We start from the raw sequence: 23,527 nt of genomic DNA, 5'->3' as shown, positions 1-23,527 counted from the left end.
TCCATCATTCAAGATGGAAACTATTCGTACCATCCTACCTATGATCCAGGAGGGTCAATATATGACTACAGTGGATTTAAAGGATGCTTATCTTCACATTCCGATAACAAAGATCATAATCATCGTTTTCTCAGGTTTCCCTTTCTAGACAGGCATTACCAGTTTGTAGCTCTTCCCTTTGGATTAGCTACAGCCCCAAGAATCTTTACGAAGGTTCTAGGGTCGCTTCTGGCGGTCGTAAGGCCGCGGGGCATAGCAGTGGCCCCTTATTTAGACGACATCCTGATACAGGCGTCAAACTTCCAAATTGCCAAGTCTCATACGGACGTAGTACTGGCATTTCTGAGATTGCATGGGTGGAAAGTGAACGAGGAAAAGAGTTCTCTATCCCCACTCACAAGAGTTTCCTTCCTAGGGACTCTGATAGATTCTGTAGAAATGAAAATTTACCTGACTGAGTCCAGGTTATCAAAGCTTCTAAATTCCTGCCGTGTTCTTCATTCCATTGCGTGCCCTTCGGTGGCTCAGTGCATGGAAGTAATCGGCTTAATGGTAGCGGCAATGGACATAGTGCCGTTTGCACGCCTACATCTCAGACCGCTGCAACTATGCATGCTCAGTAGGGGTGTCAAAAATAATCGCCATTGCGATACATCGCGATGCAGCCATTAACGATGCTGCATCGATGCGGTGCAAGATCAGAATCGATTAAGGGTCAGTGACGTCATCGCATAATGTCACGTGACCCCGCCTCTCCCACTGACTGATGCGAGGGCTTAAAGTAATGGCAGCTAATGGCAGACAGAGTAAATATTGATTGATTCTATTTTGAACATCAGCACGCTCAGTGCAGTTGTCTGACAAGCGGACAGCAGCCTCGTGTAACACAGTGAATATTTCCTTGTATTATCTCTTCCCTGTTTACTCACTGTTGCGGTCTCTGCTGCATGTTTCCTCTTTGTCAGACCCCTAGCCCAGCACCAAACGAGCATTTGAGTGTTGCTATTAGATAGATACTTTTGTAAACTTGACTTTTTCTATATCTAATAGCAACACTCAAATGCTCGTTTGGTGCTGGGCTAGGGGTCTGACGAAGAGGAAACATGCAGCAGAGACCGCAACAGTGAGTAAACAGGGAAGCGATAATACAAGGAAATAGTCACTGTGTTACACGAGGCTGCTGTCAGTTGGTCAGACTGCTTCTGCCCTGTCAGATCTCTCCTAGTCTTGAAGCAGGCGACACAGCAGAGAGGGCTTAATTAATCACATTCACCCGGCCAGCACCTTTACCTCTAGGACAACTTATTGAAGCCGTTCAGTAAGTGGTTGGTGCCGCTGTTAATAAAGGTTCCGGTAAGAGGAAATTACATAGCATTCCTTCCCAGCTGCAGATCATCACAGAGCCGTAATAAACATGTTTAGAGTGCCTACATGATTGATTAGGTGACCCTTTGTCAGTTAAGAGCCCTAATCATTAACGGTGACACTGCACTGCTCACACATACCATGCATTCCTTTCAAAGCTCTCCAATACCCAGAATACTAGTCTCATATGAGCTTAGGGAGCAAAATAACAGCCCATCTATGATCTAAGTGTAATATGTGGCAGGGTATTGTATTGTATTATAGTTGTGCTTTGTATGTGTATATAAATAAATGTATATGTTACATATAAACCTATACATTTTAATAGCATATCTATTACCTTAAATCTGAATTCATTATTTTTATTTAAAAAAAAAAATCAATATCACACATATCCTATGTTAGTTATGTATTTGGGACCTGCTCTGCTAAAAGTTAATCATTTATACACCTTGGTTCATAAACTGTTCATTATTCCCTGACAAAAGAGGCAAGTCCAGAATTATTTAACATGCCAGGACCATAGTACCTTATATCCTAGAAACATCCCCTTAGCAATCCCCTTTTTTTTTTAAAGCAGATAAAATAAAAAAGGGAGTTCTGACTGCTTGAATTTGTTAATGAAAATCATGGGCAGTAATCGTGATGCATCGTGATGCATCGTAGAATCGAATCGTTACGATGATAATCGTAATCGAATCTAATCGTGAGACAGGTGAAGATGCGCAGCTCTAATGCTCAGTCAGTGGAACGGGGATTACACAGATTTGTCCCCTCTACTAAATCTGGATCAAGAGACCAGGGATTCTCTTCTCTGGTGGCTATCTCGGGTCCATGTGTCCAAAGGTATGACCTTTCGCAGGCCAGATTGGACAACAGATGCCAGCCTTCTAGGTTGGGGTGCAGTCTGGAACTCCCTGAAGGCTCAGGGATCGTGGACTCAGGAGGAGACACTCCTTCCAATAAATATTCTGGAAGAGCGATATTCAATGCTCTTCAGGCTTGGCCTCAGTTAGCAACTCTGAGGTACATCAGATTTCAGTCGGACAACATCACGACTGTGGCTTACATCAACCATCAAGGGGAACAAGAAGTTTCCTAGCGATGTTAGAAGTCTCAAAGATAATTCGCTGGTCAGAGACTCACTCTTGCCACCTATCAGCTATCCATATCCCAGGGGTAGAGAACTGGGAGGCGTATTTTTTTAAGTCGTCAGACTTTTCATCCGGGAGAGTGGGAACTCCATCCGGAGGTGTTTGCACAATTGATTCATCGTTGGGGCAAACCAGAACTGGATCTCATGGCGTCTCGCTAGAACGTCAAGCTTCCTTGTTACAGATCCAGGTCCAGGGATCCCAAGGCGACGCTAATAGATGCTCTAGCAGCACCCTGGTCTTTCAACCTGGCTTATGTGTTTCCACCATTTCCTCTGCTCCCTCGACTGATTGCCAAGGTCAAGCAGGAGAGAGCATCAGTGATTTTGATAGCACCTGCGTGGCCACGCAGGACCTGGTATGCAGATCTGGTGGACATGTTATCCTTTCCACCATGGACTCTGCCTCTGAGACAGGACCTTCTACTTTAGGGTCCTTTCAACCATCCAAATCTAATTTCTCTGAGACTGACTGCCTGGAGATTGAACGCTTGATTTTATCAAAGCGTGGCTTCTCCGAGTCAGTTATTGATACCTTAATACAGGCACGAAAGCCTGTCACCAGGAAAATTTACCATAAAATATGGCGTACATATCTTTATTGGTGTGAATCCAAGGGTTAGGATTCCCAGGATATTATCTTTTCTACAAGATGGTTTGGAAAAAGGATTGTCAGCTAGTTCCTTAAAAGGACAGATTTCTGCTCTGTTTATTCTTTTGCACAAGCGTCTGGCAGATGTTCCAGACGTTCAGGCATTTTGTCAGGCTTTGGTTAGAATCAAGCCTGTGTTTAAACCTGTTGCTCCCCCATGGAGCTTAAATTTGGTTCTTAAGGTTCTTCAAGGAGTTCAGTTTGAACCTCTTCATTCCATAGATATCAAACTTTTATCTTGGAAAGTTCTGTTTTTGGTAGCTATTTCCTCGGCTCGTAGAGTCTCCGAGTTATCAGCTTTACAATGTGATTCTCCTTATCTGATCTTCCATACGGATAAGGTAGTCCTGCGTACCAAACCTGGGTTTTTACCTAAGGTGGTATCTAACAAGAATATCAATCAAGAGATTGTTGTTCCATCCTTGTGTCCAAATCCTTCTTCAAAGAAGGAACGTCTATTACACAATCTGGACGTGGTTCGTGCTTTAAAGTTTTACTTGCAAGCTACTAAAGATTTTTGTCAAACATCTGCTTTGTTTGTTGTCTACTCTGGACAGAGGAGAGGTCAAAAGGCTTCGGCAACCTCTTTCTTTTTGGCTAAGAAGCATAATCTGCTTAGCCTATGAGACTGCTGGCCAGCAGCCTCCTGAAAGGATTACAGCTCATTCTACTAGAGCTGTGGCTTCCACTTGGGCCTTTAAAAATGAGGCTTCTGTTGAACAGATTTGCAAGGCGGCGACTTGGTCTTCGCTTCATACTTTTTCAAAATTCTACAAATTTGATACTTTTGCTTCTTCGGAGGCTTTTTTTGGGGGAGAGGTTTTACAGGCAGTGGTACCTTCCGTTTAAGTACCTGCCTTGTCCCTCCCTTCATCCGTGTACTTTAGCTTTGGTATTGGTATCCCACAAGTAATGGATGATCCGTGGACTGGATACACCTTACAAGAGAAAACACAATTTCTTTCATGTAATTAGCAAGAGTCCATGAGCTAGTGACGTATGGGATATACATTCCTACCAGGAGGGTTAAAGTTTCCCATACCTCAAAATGCCTACAAATACACCCCTCACCACACCCACAAATCAGTTTTACAAACTTTGCCTCCTATGGAGGTGGTGAAGTAAGTTTGTGCTAGATTCTACGTTGATATGCGCTCCGCAGCAGGTTGGAGCCCGGTTTTCCTCTCAGCGTGCAGTGAATGGCAGAGGGATGTGAGGAGAGTATTGCCTATTTGAATGCAATGATCTCCTTCTACGGGGTCTATTTCATAGGTTCTCTGTTATCGGTCGTAGAGATTCATCTCTTAACTCCCTTTTCAGATCGACGATATACTCTTATATATATATATACCATTACCTCTGCTGATTTTCGTTTCAGTACTGGTTTGGCTTTCTACAACATGTAGACGAGTGTCCTGGGGTAAGTAAGTCTTATTTTCTGTGACACTCTAAGCTATGGTTGGGCGCTTTTTTATAAAGTTCTAAATATATGTATTCAAACATTTATTTGCCTTGACTCAGGATGTTCAATATTGCTTACCTGAAAAATTTATTTCTCTTGTGGTGTATCCAGTCCACGGCCCGCCCTGTCATTTTAAGGCAGGTAATTTTTTCATTTAAACTACAGTCACCACTACACCCTATGGTTTCTCCTTTCTCTGCGTGTTTTCGGTCGAATGACTGGATATGGCAGTTAGGGGAGGAGCTATGTAACAGCTCTGCTGTGGGTGTCCTCTTGCAACTTCCTGTTGGGAATGAGAATATCCCACAAGTAATGGATGATCCGTGGACTGGATACACCACAAGAGAAATAAATTTATAAGGTAATTATAAATTGTGTTTTTGTTTGATTCTAATGTTATTTGTACTGCTATAATAATCCTTTTAAGTAATTAAGCATGCTTTTAAAGACTGTTTAATATTTGGGTCTCGAGCATTTTACACAAAGGCCAAAACTCTTATTTTAATTTTTTTTTTCTTTTTTGTCCCTCAAATGTTTACCCCATAATATAAAATATTTACCTTTTATAATTGACTGCAGTGTTTTATTGGTACACACAATTTGTAGTGCAAGAGATTGAAATCCCAACAGCCAGTTCTAACCCATTGCAGTGCTTTCTGATGATCGGGCTAGAAACCATTCTTCCTTGTATGAGAGCTTGCAGTTTTGTATTTAATTAAAGCACTTGTATGTTGGTGGAATCAGTCGACCTCATGGCTTTTTATTTGTCCTAGCTCTCCTACCTTAATTTGTTGCATCAGTTATCAGCATAATTTATGTCCTTTATTTTTTTTTTATGTATTTCTTTATAAAAGCACTTGAGTGTACATACATTGGAAACTAAATAAATCGTACAATATAGAAGCATACAACTATTCACTTTTTTAGACATGTTTTTTTCATTCAAGTCATTTTGACCAGTTTAATTTTTGTCACTTTAATTGTATTCCATTTGCATAATTGCTTTTTGTGTAATTTTTTTCCTTTAGAGTGATGGTAAATTTATTAAAAGTCGATAACGGCTTTTGACAAACTATTGTGAAAGCTGTAGTTGCTATCATTTTAAAAAAATATAATATTGCATTATCTATATATCAACTTTCTATAAGACTCAGGCATAGATAGGCCCCGCCCCTTCAACTAAGCAGTAAATCTCAAAGATGTTTTTGTTTTGCATGCCAAAATGCCAGGAATATGATTGGCGAACAGAAAACACATAATAAAAAAGTTTGTGTCAGGGCTGCCGGAGAGTGAAATATAACATGAGCTGTTTAAAATGAAATAGTTTAATTTACAAAAAACTTCTCTAATTTTATTTTTTGATCTTGCATTAGATGGATAAAGAGTACTCCTTGTGAATTTACCATCACTTTAAGCAATTACCCAAGCTGATGTATTTTATGTTGCCATGAACCAAGTTTTAATTGTTAAAGGATGCTAACTTTTAACAATGTAAACATTATTTTCTATGTACAGGAACCCAGAAGAAATCATGACCCAGACCAGCCCCTTGTACCACAATCAGAAAGGTTATTATAAACCTACATATTTCTACATATTTCCCCAATTTCTGTGTTTCTTGGGTTAAACTTTTACTTTGTTTTCTTCTCCAGTAATTTTTCCTATCCAAAGTTCAGCACTCCCGCATCTAATGGATTGTCCCCCGGAGGAGGAGGGAAAATGATGAGGGGAAGGGGTTCTCATTATACTACAAAGTTGGCAGATGAGGTGAGAAGACTCTGCATAGTAGTTTTTCATCTTTATTAAATATAACGGTTTATAAGTGTACACGTTGGGCACAATATGTAATGCTTTACCCTTTACCTTTAGAGCCTTGTTTTTCAGCCTGCACTTCTTTGTGAATTTTAACTTACTAGAACATGTCATTTATTTGAGTGTTACAGCCCTTTAATAACTAAATGCATTTGCAAAAAGAGGTCATCATAGTTTTGATACAGTTTTGCTTTCTACATTAGGAGACAGAAGTACCGACTCTTCCTGAAGTACCATTACCATTAAGCACGGCTGCACTTCCCAGTTTTAATTTCTCTACTTTGAGTAGTACTACTACTACTTCACTACCAGTAACTGTTAGTAAACCTGCAGATAGCAAGGTAAGTTAAACTTTACACACACACACACACACACACACATATATATATATATATATATATATATATATATATATGTGTGTGTATATATATATATATATATATGTTCACATTTGATTGTCTTTGATTTTTTCACATATGGCTTGATTTATCAAGCAAAGGCGAGCAGGGGTGTATATATTCCCCTATTCCGCACAGCCAATCACGCAGAAACAGGAGCTGCAGAAGAGGGTTAGGGAAGCAGCGGTCTGATGACTGCTGCTTGATCATGACTGCAGGTTCTTTTGTGAGATCCTGCAGTCATAGGGAGGCGAAGGGCTTGATAAATCGAGCCCATAGTGGTTTTTGAAAACTGAAGACAAAGCAAATATTTAGTTTATGGATTGATTTTATATAATTGTTTAAACGGTTATGAAACCAATTTTTTTTCTCTCTCATATGATTCTGATAGTGCATCCAATTTTAAGCATAAAAAACAAGGGGATACACCCTCCAGGGTGTGCTAGATTAATACACAAAGATATAAGCAATAATATATATGCAAGTACAAATATATATATATAGAAGTCCAAATATTATGTGACTCCAAATCTTGTTGGTACGGCTGCACTCCAAGCTAGAAGGTGGATCCTAACACAAAGTCCTATAACACAAAAAAGGAGGCGCCTAATGGTGTAATATTGTCAGGAAAATAGGTGTGTGTATACAAAAAGAAAATTAATGCTTACCTGATAAATTTATCAATTACTGATGGAATATCACTCCTGGCTAGCAGGAGGAGGCAAAGAGCACCACAATTGAACTGTTAAGTATCACTTCCCTTCCAACAACCCCCAGTCATTCGACTGGAGAAAAAGGAAAAAACACAAGGTGTAAAGGTGCCTGAAGTTTAGTCTAAAACATCTGACTGGAAATAAAAGGGCAGGGCCCTGGACTCACCGTATCTGGAAATAAATACATTTATCAGGTAAGCATACATTTTCTTTTCTTTCCTAAGATACGGTGAGTCCACGGTTTCATCAATTACTGTTGGGAATAAATACCCAAACTAGAGGACACAGATGAATAGAGAGGGACAAGGCAGGCAGACTTAAACAGAAGGCACCACCGCTTGAAAAACCTTTCTCCCAAAAGAAGCCTCAGCCGAAGCAAAAGATCAAATTTAAAAAAGTATTGGAAAAGGAATACCAGGAAGACCAAGTTGCAGCCTTGCGAATCTGATCCACAGAAGCTTCATCTTCGAAAACCCAAGAGAGACAGCCCTCGTGTAATAAGCCATAACTCTCTCAGGAGACTGCAACCCCGCAGTCTGAAAAGCAAATTAAATAAACTTCTCAACCAGAGTAAAGAGAAGTAGCAATAGTTTTCTTATACAGAGAAAACAAACAAAAACAGAAGCCCGCACAACATCCAAATTGTGCACACCCGTGCCTCAAGAGCTAAGAATGAGGACACAGAGAGGAAACAACAATTCCAATACAATATTTCCACTTAGGATAAAAACCCGCCTTATCCGAAATAAGATAAAACGAATCACACTGCAAGCCAAGAGTACTTGAAATCTCCTAGCAGAAGAAATAGCAAAAAGTGAATTCCAAGATTTTTTTTAAAAATCTATGTGAATCTAAGGCCCAAACTGAGCCTGCTGCAAAAACCTTAAAACTAGGTTAAAGCTCCAAGAAGAGCAACAGACTTAAACACAGGCCTGATACTTTTCAGGATCTGACAAAAGGATGCACGTCTGGCACATCCGCCAGACACTTGAATAAAAAAGAACGCAGAAATCTGACCCTTCAGAGAACTGACTGACAAACCGTCTTCCAGACCGACCTGGAGAAGGACAAAAACCCCTAAGAATCCTGATCCTACTTCTAAGCATAGTCCATGGATTCAAACCAATCAGGGAATTTACGCCATACCTTATGGTAAAAGAAAACTAGTAACAGACTTGCGAGCCTGAATCATGATCACAATGACAGATTCCGAAAAACCACATTTAGACAGATCTAAGCAATCAACCTTCAAGCAGAAAGCCTCAGAGAAAAAGTTGTATGAAAGAAAGGACCCTGAACTAGAAGGTCCTTCCACAGGAACAACCACCACGGTGAAAGAAATACATCTCCGCTAGGTCTGAAAACCAGATCCTGCGAAACTATGCAGGAACCATAAAAACACTGATGCGCACTCCCATTTGATACGAGCAAAGACCCGTGAAGGAGAGCAATCAGACTGATCCCAAGGAACCACCTGGGAAGTTAGCAGAGCAGCCTGCTAATCTGACCCTTAACATAATCTGAAAACTTGGTGAATTGCCATTTCCAACTCCAGCACTCCCCATGTGAGGGTTAACCTGGAGAACACCTTCGGGAAAACCCACTCCCGGGATGAAAAATCTGACTGTTAAAGAAGTCTGCTCCTGTATACACTGAAATGTGGATAAACTAGAATATGAGCGTCCTCCCACCGAACAATCCACGCCAGTCATGGCAAAAGAACTCTAGGTTCATCCCAGGTGGTTAAAGTAAACCACTGAGACGATATTGCAACTATAACCTGAAAAACCTGATAAGACAAATGAGGCCAAGCTGTCAGAGCATTGTAGATCGCTCTCCACTCCAAGATGGTGATGGAGAGCAAGCTCCTCTCAAATCCATAGTCACCAACCCAACAGGCTAGCGACCATTACTATTACTCAGGAAGGTCTTCGGAGCATATGCCCCGAGACAGATGCTCTCCCATCCAAGTACTAACCAGGCCGAACCCTGCTTAGCTTTCGAGATCAGATGAGAGCGGGCACATTCAGGGTGGAGTGACCGTAGGCTCCTTGCAAGCAAAGAGAGTGCTCTACCACTAATTCCCCTCTCTGAAAAACGGGGAAGAATCTCATGTCGACAGATCTAGCTCTATCCTCCAAGACAAATCCAGAAGAACCTCGGTCTACTATCATAATGCATGCATTATGCACATGCATAATCGCGCTCTCTCAGATCGAGCAAAGGGATGATGCCCAATGAAACCATAATCAGACCATTTAATACATTAGGCCCCTAAAGGGCCAAACAGTGCCGAAAGAAGAAAAAATCCTTTATTTCCTGATCTCTGTCAAAAATATCTTCAGAGAGAAGGAAACAAATCTGGTCCCTAAAAAACTACCTCTGTAGCTGGATCAAGGGAACTCATTTTCAGATTCACTATCATTCGAGGAATGAAGAAAAATATCTCATTATGAGAGTTTGCTTGTTGAAAACATGGCACCTGAACCATTATAGTGTTCAGGAATGGCACCACTGCAATTCCTTGAAACCTGATCCCTGCCAATACAGCCCTTCTGAGAACCATGGCAAGGCCAAAGGGAAGAGCCACAAAATTAGTGTTTGACAGAAAGGCAAACCTCAGGAACTTGCAAACACGCATCCTCCAGGACTATGGTCACTATGAACTGATCCTCCTAGTTTAAAAGGAAAAATGAAGCCACTGGTTTCCATTTGAAGAGCGGTACCCTGAGACAACCTGTTGAGACACGTTGGGTCTACTATAGGGCAAAAAAATTTTTCCTTTCCGAGAACGACAAACAGGAATGATAAAATCCTAGGCCCTGTTCTCTTACAGGAACTAGAACTATCACTCCCAGGGGGGAGAGAAGTCCTAAACACACTACAAAAGGCCTCAGTTATCTGGCCTGCAGATACAATTGAGAGGTGGAACCTGCCTCAGACAGGGAAGGAATGAATACTACGTAGTAACCCTGAAGTACTATGTCCACAGACTATCTGGGACATCTCTTATCCATGTTTGATGACAGAGAATCAACCCCCCACCTGGACCAAACCAGGATTGGGGGCAAACTCCTTTAAAATCAGAACTGTTCCTGTCAGGTCAATACCAAACAAGGTCTTAATGTATTGAATTAGAATGTTTGGGAGTAGCAAACTATTATTTCCCCAAAGACAAAATTAGGCATGCCAAATAATATATCCTAGAGTAAGATAAGAATATAAGGAGGCAAGGTAGGTTTTAATAAACCATAATTACTATAGTAGATGATGGCGGTTGCTCACTGTCCTATTACTAAGTATATATGAAAAAAGAGAGAAAAAGTGGACAGACATAGAGCACTCACTGAGAGTCCATTACCACGAAAATAGTATAAGGAAATAAGGCAGGAAAACTACCAAGAGGGATTGACATATTAAAACTTAACATTTATTAGTATAATTATAATGTAACACACAGTGTATATATACTTAAAACTTAGATTAAAAAATAAAAAACGGAATAGAGAGGAGAGTACCTATGTTTATTAAGAAGAGGAAAGCAATATGGCATAATAAATGTGTGCATAGGCACTTTTGGGGGACCACATGGGTTTTAGAAACCGCTTCCCATGCGGTTATGGAGTTTAATACGACGCCCATGGTGGACAGGGCCTATTTCGGACGCGCAGTTTCCTCCTCACTAGATGGCAGCAAGGCACTAGCTCCAGTGGGGCAAACACCGGATCGTTGTTGAATCTTTCCTGAGTTCCCTGGGGGAAGGTAGGCGCCACAGCAGAGCTGTGGCGGGGTGCAAGGGCTGTTTTTGTTTGAAGTTTATTTACCAGATAAAGACTTTTTACAGGGTGATTTAGCTTTGCTACGTTAGTGCAATATTTCTCTTGTAAGATGTATCGAGTCCACGGATTCATCCATACTTGTGGGATATTCTCCTTCCCTACAGGAAGTGGCAGAGAGCACCCACAGCAGAGCTGTCTATATAGCTCCTCCCTTAGCTCCACCCCCCAGTCATTCTCTCTGCCTGCTTAACTGCTAGGAAGGGCAAAGAGGAGTGTGGTGACAAAAAATGTTAATTTTTATTTTCTCAAGCAAAAGTTTGTTATTTTAAATGGTACCGGTGTGTACTATTTACTCTCTGGCAGAAAAGGGATGAAGATTTCTGCAAGGAGGATGATGATCTTAGCATTTTGTAATTAAGATCCACTGCTGTTCTCACAAGGGCTGAAGAGTACAGGAAAACTTCAGTTGCGGGAACAGTTTGCAGGCTAAACTGCATTAAGGTATGTTCAGTCTATATTTTTCTAGACAGACTGTTATTTCTAGAAAAGGCTGGCAATATCCCCATGAGGGGAAGGTAAGCTGTATTCAGTAAAAGAGGAATCCAAGCTTGCATAAAGGGCTCATAGCTACTGGTGACACTAATAGGAAAAAAACGTTTTAGTTTAGTTACAAATAAAACGTTTTTTGAGGTACTTTAAGGGGTCTTTGTGGCTTGTTTAAGGGTTATTAACCCACATGGCTAGTTTAAGAAACACTGTGGTGTTTTTTAGGCCCCATAACATCGAGTGAGGTGGGTGGGGTCTATTTTCAGTTGCACAGTTTATTTACCTCAGAAGCATCCAGCTACTTCTCCAGAGATTCCTGCTGTATTTGAGGGCTGTAAAGAGGTTTTTTTTCCCCCACAAATCATTCCTAAAGGGCAGGTAGGCGCCACAGCAGAGCTGTGGCAAGGTGCTGAACGTTATTTCTCTTGTAAGGTGTATCCAGTTCACGGGTTCATCCATTACTTGTGGGATATTCTCCTTCCTAACAGGAAGTTGCAAGAGAACACCCACAGCAGAGCTGTCTATATAGCTCCTCCCCTAAGCTCCACCTACATTCATTCTCTGGCAACTCTCGACAAGATAGGAAGTCTCAAGAGATATGTGGTGACTTAGTGTAGTTTTACCTTCAATCAAGAGTTTATTTTTAAACGGTACCGGCGTTGTACTGTTTTACTCTCAGGCAGAAATTAGAAGAATTCTGCCTGGAGGTTGATGATCGTATCGGTTTGTAACTAAGGTCCATTGCTGTTCTCACACATAACTGAAGAGTATGAGAAAACTTCAGTTGGGGGACGGTCTGCAGATTACCTGCTTTGAGGTATGTAAAGTATTTTTATTTCTAGAGAGATGAATAAGTTCTAGAAAATGCTGACAGAGCCTTGTGTATTTGAGGTAAGCTAGATGCAGTGATTTAACGACTGGGATCATTCTTACAAAACAGGGTAATACTCAGACTGACATCCAGCTTCCCTAGAGGAGTCCTCTGGCATCTGAGGACCATCATAAAGGGTTTATTTCTTCACTAAATCGTATTTGATTGCAGGTAGGGGCCTCAGCAGAGCTGTGGCAAGGTGCTTAACTTTTTTTTCCGGTGGTTGAACTCTTATTACTTAGTGACAAAACGTTTACATGTTTTCATAAATAGAACGTTTTTTTCTCTGAGGGAGATGTCTTTATTTGGGGCCTAGTTTCCACATGGCTAGTCAGATACTCCTAGGAGTACGTTCTTAAGGCCCCTCTGACATCCAGTACACTAGTCTGTTAAACATGTCTGACATAGAGGAAACTCATTGTTCAATATGTTTGGAAGCCATTGTGGAACCCCCTCTTAGAATGTGTACCAAATGTACTGAAATTTCTATAAACTATAAAGACCATATTATGGCGCTTAAAGATTTATCTCCAGAGGATTCTCTGACTGCAAAAAGGGAGATTATGCCATCTAGCTCTCCCTATGTGTCAGAACCTATAACTCCCGCTCAAGTGACGCCAAGTACATCTAGCGCGTCTAATTCTTTTACCTTACAGGACATGGCAGCAGTTATGAATGCTACCCTCTCAGAGGTATTGTCCAAACTGCCAGGGTTACAAGGAAAGCGAGACAGCTCTGGGGCTAGAACAAATACATAGCTTTCGGACGCTTTAATACCTGTGTCCGATATACCCTCACAATACTCAGAAGCCGAGGCAGGAGAGCTTCTATCTGTGGGTGACATTTCAGATTCAGGGAAGCCGTTGCTTCAGTCTGATTCTGAAATGACAGCGTTTAAATATAAGCTTGAACATCTCCGCTTATTGCTTAGGGAGGTTTTAGCGACTCTGGATGACACTGAGCCCATTGTAGTTCCAGAGAAATTGTGTAAGATGGACAAAAACTTTGCAGTGCCTGTTTACACTGATGTTTTTCCAGTCCCTAAGAGATTTTCGGAAATTATTACTAAGGCATAGGATAGACCAGGTGTGCCATTCTCTCCCCTCCTGCTTTTAAGAAGATGTTTCCCATAGATGCCGCCATACGGGACTCGTGGCAGACGGTCCCTAAGGTGGAGGGAGCAGTCTCTACCCTAGCTAAGCGTACAACTATCCCTGTCGAGGACCGTTGTGCTTTCCTAGATCCTATGGAAAAAAAATTGGAGGGTCTCCTTAAGAAAATTTTTATACATCAAGGTTTTATTCCCCAGCCTCTTGCATGCATTGCCCCAGATACTGCTGCTGCGGCTTTCTGGTTCGAGTCTCTTGAGGAGGCTCTACAGGTGGAGACCCCGTTAGATGATATTTTAGACAGGATTAAAGCTCTTAAGTTAGCCAATTCCTTTATCTCTGACACCGTTTTTCATTTAGCCAAGCTAACAACTAAGAATTTGGGTTTTGCCATTCTGGCGCGTAGGGCGCTATGGCTTAAGTCCTGGTCAGCAGACGTTACTTCAAAGTCTAAGCTTCTTAACATCCCCTTCAAGGGACAGACCCTTTTCGGGCCTGCTCTGAAGGAGATCATTTCTGATATTACCGGAGGAAAAGGTCACGCCCTTCCTTAGGATAGGTCCAATAAGTTAAGGACCAAACAGAATAATTTTCGTTCCTTTCGAAACTTCAAGAGTGGTGCAGCTTCAGCTTCCTCTAATGCAAAACAAGAGGGAAGTTTCGCCCAGTCCAAACCAGTCTGGAGACCTAACCAGGCTTGGAACAAGGGGAAACAGGCCAAAAAAATCTGCTGCTGCCTCTAAGACGGCATGAAGGATTAGGCCCCCGATCCGGGACCGGATCTAGTAGGGGGCAGACTTTCTCTCTTCGTTCAGGTTTGGGCAAGAGACGTCCAGGATCCCTGGGCTCTAGAGATTGTTTCCCAGGGATATCTTCTGGAATTCAAAGGTTCATTTCCAAAGGGGAGATTTCACCTCTCACAACTATCTGCAAACCAGATAAAGAGAGAGGCATTCTTACGTTGCATTCAAGACCTTCTGGTTATGGGAGTGATCCACCCAGTTCCAAGGGAGGAACAGGGGCAGGGTTTCTATTCAAACCTGTTTATAGTTCCCAAAAAAGAGGGAACGTTCAGACCAATCTTGGATCTCAAGATCCTAAACAAATTTCTCAGGGTCCCATCTTTCAAGATGGAGACAATCCGAACCATCCTCCCTATGATCCAGGAGGGTCAATATATGACTACCGTGGACTTAAAGGATGCTTATCTCCACATTCCGATTCACAGAGATCATCATCAGTTCCTCTTTTTCGTCTTTCTAGCCAGGCATTACCAGTTTGTGGGTCTTCCCTTCGGGTTAGCCACGGCGCCAAGAATCTTTACGAAGGTTCTAGGATCTCTACTGGCGGTTCTAAGGCCGCGGGGCATAGTGGTGGCTCCTTACCTAGACGACATCCTGATCCAGGCGTCGACTTTTCAAATCGCCAAGTCCCATACGGACATTGTTCTGGCCTTTCTGAGGTCTCACGGGTGGAAGGTGAACAGAGAAAAGAGTTAACTCTTCCCTCTCATAAGAGTTTCCTTCCTAGGAACTCTGATAGATTCAGTAGAAATGAAAAATTTTCTGACAGAGGTCAGGATATCAAAGCTTCTAACTTCTTGTCGTGCTCTTCATTCCACTTCTCGGCCGTCAGTGGCTCAGTGTATGGAAATGATCGGCCTGATGGTAGCGGCAATGGACATAGTTCCGTTTGCCCGCCTACATCTCAGACCACTGCAACTTTGCATGCTCAATCAGTGGGATGGGGACTACACAGGGTTTCTCTACTCTGGTGGTTATCTCGGGTCCATCTGTCCAGGGGAATGAATTTCCGCAGGCGAGAGTGGACTATAGTGACGACAGATGCCAGCCTTCTGGGCTGGGGCGCAGTCTGGAATTCCCTGAAGGCTCAGGGTTCATGGACTCAGGAGGAGGCCCTCCTTCTGATAAACATTCTGGAGCTAAGAGCAATATTCAATGCTCTTCAGGCTTGGCCTCAACTGGCTGCGGTCAGTTTCATCCGATTTCAGTCGGACAATATCATGACTGTAGCCTATATAAACCATCAGGGGGGAACAAGGAGTGCCCTGGCAATGATGGAGGTTTCCAAGATAATTCTATGGGCAGAGGTTCACTCTTGCCATCTCTCAGCTATCCATATCCCAGGAGTAGAGAACTGGGAGGCGGACTTTCTAAGTCGGCAGACTTTTCATCAGGGGGAGTGGGAGCTCCATCCCGGAGGTATTTGCCCAGCTGATTCAACTATGGGGCAAACTAGAACTGGATCTGATGGCGTCTCGTCAGAACGCCAAGCTTCCTCGTTACGGGTCCAGGTCAAGGGATCCCCAGGCAACGCTGATAGATGCTCTAGCAGTGCCTTGGTCCTTCAGCCTGGCTTATGTGTTTCCACCATTTCCTCTTCTCCCTCGTCTGATTGCCAAGATCAAGCAGGAGAGAGCTTCTGTGATTTTGATAGCACCTGCGTGGCCACGCAGGACTTGGTATGCAGATCTGGTGGACATGTCATCCTTTCCACCATGGACTCTGCCGCTGAGGCAGGACCTTCTACTCCAAGGTCCATTCAAACATCCAAATCTAGTTTCTCTGCGTCTGACTGCTTGGAGATTGAACGCTTGATTTTATCAAAACGTGGTTTCTCCGAGTCGGTCATTGATACCTTGATTCAGGCTCGAAAGCCTGTCACCAGGAAAATCTATCATAAGATATGGTGTAAATATCTTCATTGGTGTGAATCCAAGGGTTACTCGTGGAGTAAGGTCAGGATTCCTAGAATATTATCCTTTCTCCAAGATGGATTGGAAAAGGGATTATCGGCTAGTTCTTTAAAGGGACAGGTTTCTGCTCTGTCTATTCTTTTGCATAAGCATCTGGCTGATGTTCCAGACGTTCAGGCGTTTTGTCAGGCTTTGGTTAGAATCAGGCCCGTGTTTAAACCTGTTGCTCCGCCATGGAGTTTAAATTTTAGTTCTTAAAGTTCTTCAAGGGGTTCCGTTTGAACTTCTGCATTCCATAGATATCAAGCTTTTATCTTGGAAAGTTCTGTTCCTAGTAGCTATCTGTTTGGCTCGAAGAGTTTCAGAGTTATCTGCCTTACAGTGTGATTCCCCTTATCTGATTTTCCATGCAGATAAGGTAGTTTTGCGTACCAAACCTGGGTTTCTTCCTAAGGTGGTATCTAATAAGAATATCAATCAGGAAATAGTTGTTCCGTCTGTGTCCTAATCATTCTTCAAAGAAGGAACGTCTGTTACACAATCTTGACGTGGTTCGTGCATTAAAGTTTTATTTGCAAGCTACTAAGTATTTTCGTCAAACCTCTGCATTGTTTGTTGTCTATTCTGGAAAGAGGAGAGGCCAAAAGGCTTCGACAACTACTTTCTTTTTGGCTGAGAAGCATAATACATTTCGCTTATGAGACTGCTGGCCAGCAGCCTCCTGAAAGAATTACAGCTCATTCTACTAGAGCGGTAGCTTCCACATGGGCTTTTAAACATGAGGCCTCTGTTGAACAGATTTGTAAGGCGGCTACTTGGTTTTCGCTTCATACTTTTTCTAAATTCTACAAATTTGATACTTTCTCCTGTTAAGTGTAGTCAGTCCACGGGTCATCCATTACTTATGGGATTATATCTCCTCCCTAACAGGAAGTGCAAGAGGATCACCCAAGCAGAGCTGCTATATAGCTCCTCCCCTCTACGTCATATCCAGTCATTCTCTTGCACCTAACTAAAGATAGGACGTGTGAGAGGACTGTGGTGTGTTAAACTTAGTTTTTATTTCTTCAATCAAAAGTTTATTTTAAACGGCACCGGAGTGTGTTGTTTGTTCTCAGGCAGCATTAGAAGAAGAATCTGCCTGAGTTTTCTATGATCTTAGCGGTCGTAACTAAGATCCACTTGCTGTTCTCGGCCATTCTGAGGAGTGAGGTAACTTCAGAACAGGGGATAGCATGCAGGGCCCACCTGCAAGGAGGTATGTGCAGTAAATTATTTTCTAAGGAATGGAATTGACTGAGAAAATACTGCTAATACCGATGTAATGTAAGTGCAGCCTTAAATGCAGTAGTAGCGACTGGTATCAGGCTGATATGTATGTATGTATACTCTGAGGTATTTCTGGGGAATGGAATTTCACTAAGAAAATACTGTCAATATTAAAGTAATATTTGAGCCTGCACTGCAGTGAAAGCGACTAGCAGCAGGCTTATTAATAACACTTCATAATTTTCAATTTTTAAAACGTTTACTGGCTTGTTAATCGTTTTTTCTGAGGTACTTGGTGATAAAACTTTATGGGCATGATTTTTACCACATGGCTGTCGTTTTTTTCTGAATAAAAACAGTTCACTGAGCTTCCCCACTGTTGTAATATGAGTGGGAGGGGCCTATTTTAGCGCTTTATTGCACAGTAGAAATTTAGTCACAGTCTTCCTATTTCTTCCTCCATGATCCAGGACGTCTCTACAGAGCCCAGGGGTCTCCAAAACTAGTTTTGAGGGAGGTAATCAGTCACAGCAGACCTGTGACAGTGTGTTTGACTGTGATAAAAACGTTTATTATTTCAACTGTTATCCGTTTTGGGTATTAAGGGGTTAATCATCCTTTTGCTGGTGGGTGCAATCCTCTGCTAACTTTATACATTTTCTGTTAAAATTTGGTTATTTTAACATATTTGGTTCATTGTTAATTCAACTGTGTCACATTTTTATGTTTTCTTAAGAGCGCAGTAGCTTTTTTTTATATAGCTTGTAAATTTTTTTGTTTTTTTTTGTTTTGTTTTTTTCCAAGCTTGCTAGTGTTATTGCTAGTCTGTTTAAACATGTCTGACACAAATGAATATGTTTGTTCATTATGTTTAAAGGCCAATGTGGAGCCCAATAGAAATTTGTGCACTCAATGTATAGATGTTACTTTGAATAAAAGTCAAACTTTATATGTTAAAAAAATATCACCAGACAACGAGGGGGAAGTTATGCCGACTAACTCTCCTCACGTGTCAGTACCTTCGCCTCCTGCTCAGGAGGTGCGTGATATTGTGGCGCCAAGTACATCAGGGCGGCCCATACAAATCACTTTGCAAGACATGGCTAATGTTATGACTGAAGTACTATCTAAATTGCCAGAATTAAGAGGTAAACGCGATCACTCTGGGGTAAGAACAGAGTGCGTTGACAATAATAGAGCCATGTCTGATACTGCGTCACAATTTGCAGAACATGAGGACGGAGAGCTTCATTCTGTGGGTGACGGATCTGATCCAAGTAAACTGGATTCAGACATTTCAAATTTTAAGCTTGAGAACCTCCGTGTATTACTAGGGGAGGTATTAGCGGCTCTGAATGATTGTAACACGGTGGCAATTCCAGAGAAAGTATGTAGGCTGGATAAATATTTTGCGGTACCGGCGTGTACTGACTATTTTCCTATACCTAAAAGGCTTACAGAAATTGTTAACAAGGAGTGGGATAGACCCGGTGTGCCCTTTTCACCCCCTCCTATATTTAGAAAAATGTTTCCAATAGACGCCACCACACGGGACCTATGGCAGACGGTCCCTAAGGTGGAAGGAGCAGTTTCTACTCTGGCTAAACGCACCACTATCCCGGTGGAGGATAGCTGTGCTTTTTCAGATCCAATGGATAAAAAGTTAGATGGTTACCTTAAGAAAATGTTTGTTCAGAAAGGGTTTTATATTACAACCCCTTGCATGCATCGTGTCTGTCACTGCTGCGGCGGCATTCTGGTTTGAGTCTCTGGAAGAGACCCTTAGCACAGATCCATTGGATGAGATTATGAACAAGCTTAAAGCTCTTAAGCTAGCTAATTCATTTATTTCTGTTGCCGTAGTACACTTAACCAAACTTACGGCTAAGAACTCCGGATTCGCCATTCAAGCGCGTAGAGTGCTGTGGCTTAAATCCTGGTCAGCTGATGTGACTTCTAAATCGCTTAATATTCCTTTCAAAGGGCAGACATTATTCGGGCCCGGCTTGAAAGAAATTATCGCTGACATTACTGGAGGTAAGGGCCATGCCCTGCCTCAAGACAGGGCCAAACCAAAGGCTAAACAGTCTAATTTTCGTGCCTTTCGTAACTTCAAGGCAGGAGCAGCATCAACTTCCTCCGCTCCAAGACAGAAAGGAACTGTTGCTCGCTACAGACAGGGCTGGAAACCTAACCAGTCCTGGAACAAGGGCAAGCAGGCCAGAAAACCTGCTGCTGCCCCTAAGACAGCATGAAGTGAGGGCCCCCGATCCGGAAACGGATCTAGTGGGGGACAGACTTTCTCTCTTCGCCCAGGCTTGGGCAAGAGATGTCCAGGATCCCTGGGCGTTGGAGATCATATCTCAGGGATATCTTCTGGACTTCAAAGCTTCTCCTCCACAAGGGAGATTTCATCTTTAAAGGTTATCAGCAAACCAGATAAAGAAAGAGGCGTTTCTACGCTGTGTACAAGACCTCTTACTAATGGGAGTGATCCACCCAGTTCCGCGGTCGGAACACGGGCAAGGATTCTATTCAAATCTGTGGTTCCCAAAAAAGAGGGAACCTTCAGACCAATATTGGATTTAAAGATCCTAAACAAATTCCTAAGAGTTCCATCGTTCAAAATGGAAACTATTCGAACCATCTTACCCATGATCCAAGAGGGTCAGTACATGACCACAGTGGATTTAAAGGATGCCTACCTTCACATACCGATTCACAAGGATCATTACCGGTATCTAAGATTTGCCTTCCTAAACAGGCATTACCAGTTTGTAGCTCTTCCCTTCGGGTTACCTACGGCTCCAAGAATCTTTACAAAGGTTCTGGGCTCTCTTCTGGCGGTACTAAGACCGCGAGGCATAGCGGTAGCTCCGTACCTAGACGACATTCTGATACAAGCGTCAAGTTTCCAAACTGCCAAGTCTCATACAGAGTTAGTTCTGGCATTTCTAAGGTCGCATGGGTGGAAGGTGAACGTAGAAAAGAGTTCTCTATTGCCACTCACAAGAGTTCCCTTTCTAGGGACTCTTATAGATTCTGTAGAAATTAAAATTTACCTGACGGAGGACAGGTTATCAAAACTTCTAAATGCTTGCCGTGTCCTTCATTCCATTCAACACCCGTCAGTGGCTCAGTGCATGGAGGTTATCGGCTTAATGGTAGCGGCAATGGACATAGTACCATTTGCGCGCCTGCATCTCAGACCGCTGCAATTGTGCATGCTAAGTCAGTGGAATGGGGATTACTCAGATTTGTCCCCTCTGCTAAATCTGGATCAAGAGACCATAGATTCTCTTCTATGGTGGCTTTCTCGGCCACATCTGTCCAAGGGGATGCCCTTCCGCAGGCCAGATTGGACGATTGTAACAACGGACGCCAGCCTTCTAGGTTGGGGCGCAGTCTGGAATTCCCTGAAGGCTCAGGGATCATGGACTCAGGAGGAGAGACTCCTTCCAATAAACATTCTGGAATTAAGAGCAATTTTCAATGCTCTTCTGGCTTGGCCTCAGTTAGCAACCCTGAGGTTCATCAGGTTTCAGTCGGACAACATCACGACTGTGGCTTACATCAACCATCAAGGAGGAACAAGGAGTTCCCTAGCGATGTTGGAAGTCTCAAAGATAATTCGCTGGGCAGAGTCTCACTCTTGCCACCTGTCAGCGATCCACATCCCAGTCGTGGAGAACTGGGAGGCGGATTTTCTAAGTCGCCAGACCTTTCATCCGGGGGAGTGGGAACTTCATCCGGAGGTGTTTGCCCAACTGCTTCATCTTTGGGGCAAACCAGATCTGGATCTCATGGCGTCTCGCCAGAATGCCAAGCTTCCTTGTTACGGATCCAGGTCCAGGGACCCGGGAGCGGTACTGATAGATGCTCTGACAGCACCTTGGGTCTTCAACATGGCTTATGTGTTTCCACCTTTCCCGATGCTTCCTCGTTTGATTGCCAGGATCAAACAGGAGAGAGCATCAGTGATTCTAATAGCGCCTGCGTGGCCACGCAGGACCTGGTATGCAGATCTAGTGGACATGTCGTCCTGTCCACCATGGTCTCTGCCTCTGAGACAGGACCTTCTGATTCAGGGTCCTTTCAAACATCCAAATCTAATTTCTCTGAGGCTGACTGCATGGAGATTGAACGCTTGATTCTATCAAAGCGTGGATTCTCGGAGTCAGTGATTGATACCTTAATACAGGCTAGGAAACCTGTTACCAGGAAAATTTACCATAAAATATGGCGTAAATACTTATATTGCTGCGAATCCAAGAGTTACTCATGGAGTAAGGTTAGGATTACTAGGATATTGTCTTTTCTACAAGAAGGTTTAGAAAAGGGTTTATCTGCTAGTTCGTTAAAGGGACAGATTTCAGCTCTGTCTATCCTTTTACACAAACGTCTGGCAGAAGTTCCAGACATTCAGGCTTTTTGTCAGGCTTTGACTAGGATTAAGCCTGTGTTTAAGACTGTTGCTCCGCCGTGGAGCTTAAACTTAGTTCTTAACGTTCTGCAAGGTGTTCCGTTTGAACCCCTTCATTCCATCGATATCAAGCTGTTATCTTGAAAAGTTCTGTTTTTAATGGCTCTTTCCTCGGCTCGAAGAGTCTCTTAGTTATCGGCCTTACATTGTGATTCTCCTTATCTGATTTTTCATTCAGACAAGGTAGTTCTGCGTACTAAACCTGGGTTCTTACCTAAGGTAGTCACTAACAAGAATATCAATCAAGAGATTGTTGTTCCATCATTGTGCCCTAACCCTTCTTCAAAGAAGGAAAGACTTTTGCACAATCTGGACGTCGTCCGTGCCCTGAAATTTTATTTGCAGGCAACTAAAGATTTTCGTCAAACTTCTTCCCTGTTTGTCGTTTATTCTGGACAGAGGAGAGGTCAAAAAGCTTCGGCTACCTCTCTCTCTTTTTGGATTCGTAGCATAATACGTTTAGCCTATGAGACTGCTGGACAGCAGCCTCCTGAAAGGATTACAGCTCATTCTACTAGAGCTGTGGCTTCCACTTGGGCCTTTAAGAATGAGGCCTCTGTTGAACAGATTTGCAAGGCTGCAACTTGGTCTTCACTTCACACTTTTTCAAAATTTTACAAATTTGACACTTTTGCTTCTTCGGAGGCTGTTTTTGGGAGAAAGGTTCTACAGGCAGTGGTTCCTTCCGTGTAAAGATCCTGCTTGTCCCTCCCGTCATCCGTGTACTTTTAGCTTTGGTATTGGTATCCCATAAGTAATGGATGACCCGTGGACTGACTACACTTAACAGGAGAAAATATAATTTATGCTTACCTGATAAATTCATTTCTCCTGTAGTGTAGTCAGTCCACGGCCCGCCCTGTTTTTTACGGCAGGTCTAAATTTTAATTAAACTCCAGTCACCACTGCACCCTATAGTTTCTCCTTTCTCGGATGTTTTCGGTCGAATGACTGGATATGACGTAGAGGGGAGGAGCTATATAGCAGCTCTGCTTGGGTGATCCTCTTGCACTTCCTGTTAGGGAGGAGATATAATCCCATAAGTAATGGATGACCCGTGGACTGACTACACTACAGGAGAAATGAATTTATCAGGTAAGCATAAATTATATTTTTGCTTCCTCAGAGGCTATTTTTGGGAGAAAGGTCTTACAGGCAGTGGTGCCTTCCGATTAAATTCCTGCCTTGTCCCTCCCTTC

At 42.7% G+C, this 23,527-nt stretch overlaps 1 protein-coding gene across 1 annotated transcript in view; it reads left to right on the top strand.

Moving 5' to 3' along the window:
• The window catches only part of NUP153 (nucleoporin 153), a 798,292-nt gene that overhangs the window by 309,841 nt on the left and 464,924 nt on the right, over positions 1 to 23,527 (top strand). Inside the window, exons 8-10 of the mRNA XM_053715838.1 lie at positions 6,148 to 6,200; positions 6,285 to 6,399; positions 6,648 to 6,785. Coding sequence (XP_053571813.1) covers positions 6,148 to 6,200; positions 6,285 to 6,399; positions 6,648 to 6,785 — 306 coding nt within the window. The remainder of the gene's footprint in view (positions 1 to 6,147; positions 6,201 to 6,284; positions 6,400 to 6,647; positions 6,786 to 23,527) is intronic.

The sequence above is a fragment of the Bombina bombina genome, chromosome 5 (genome assembly GCF_027579735.1).
Source record: "Bombina bombina isolate aBomBom1 chromosome 5, aBomBom1.pri, whole genome shotgun sequence".
Lineage (NCBI taxonomy): Eukaryota > Metazoa > Chordata > Amphibia > Anura > Bombinatoridae > Bombina > Bombina bombina.
The sequence above is the reverse complement of the archived record's forward strand: the minus strand, read 5'-3'. Positions and strand labels throughout refer to the sequence as shown.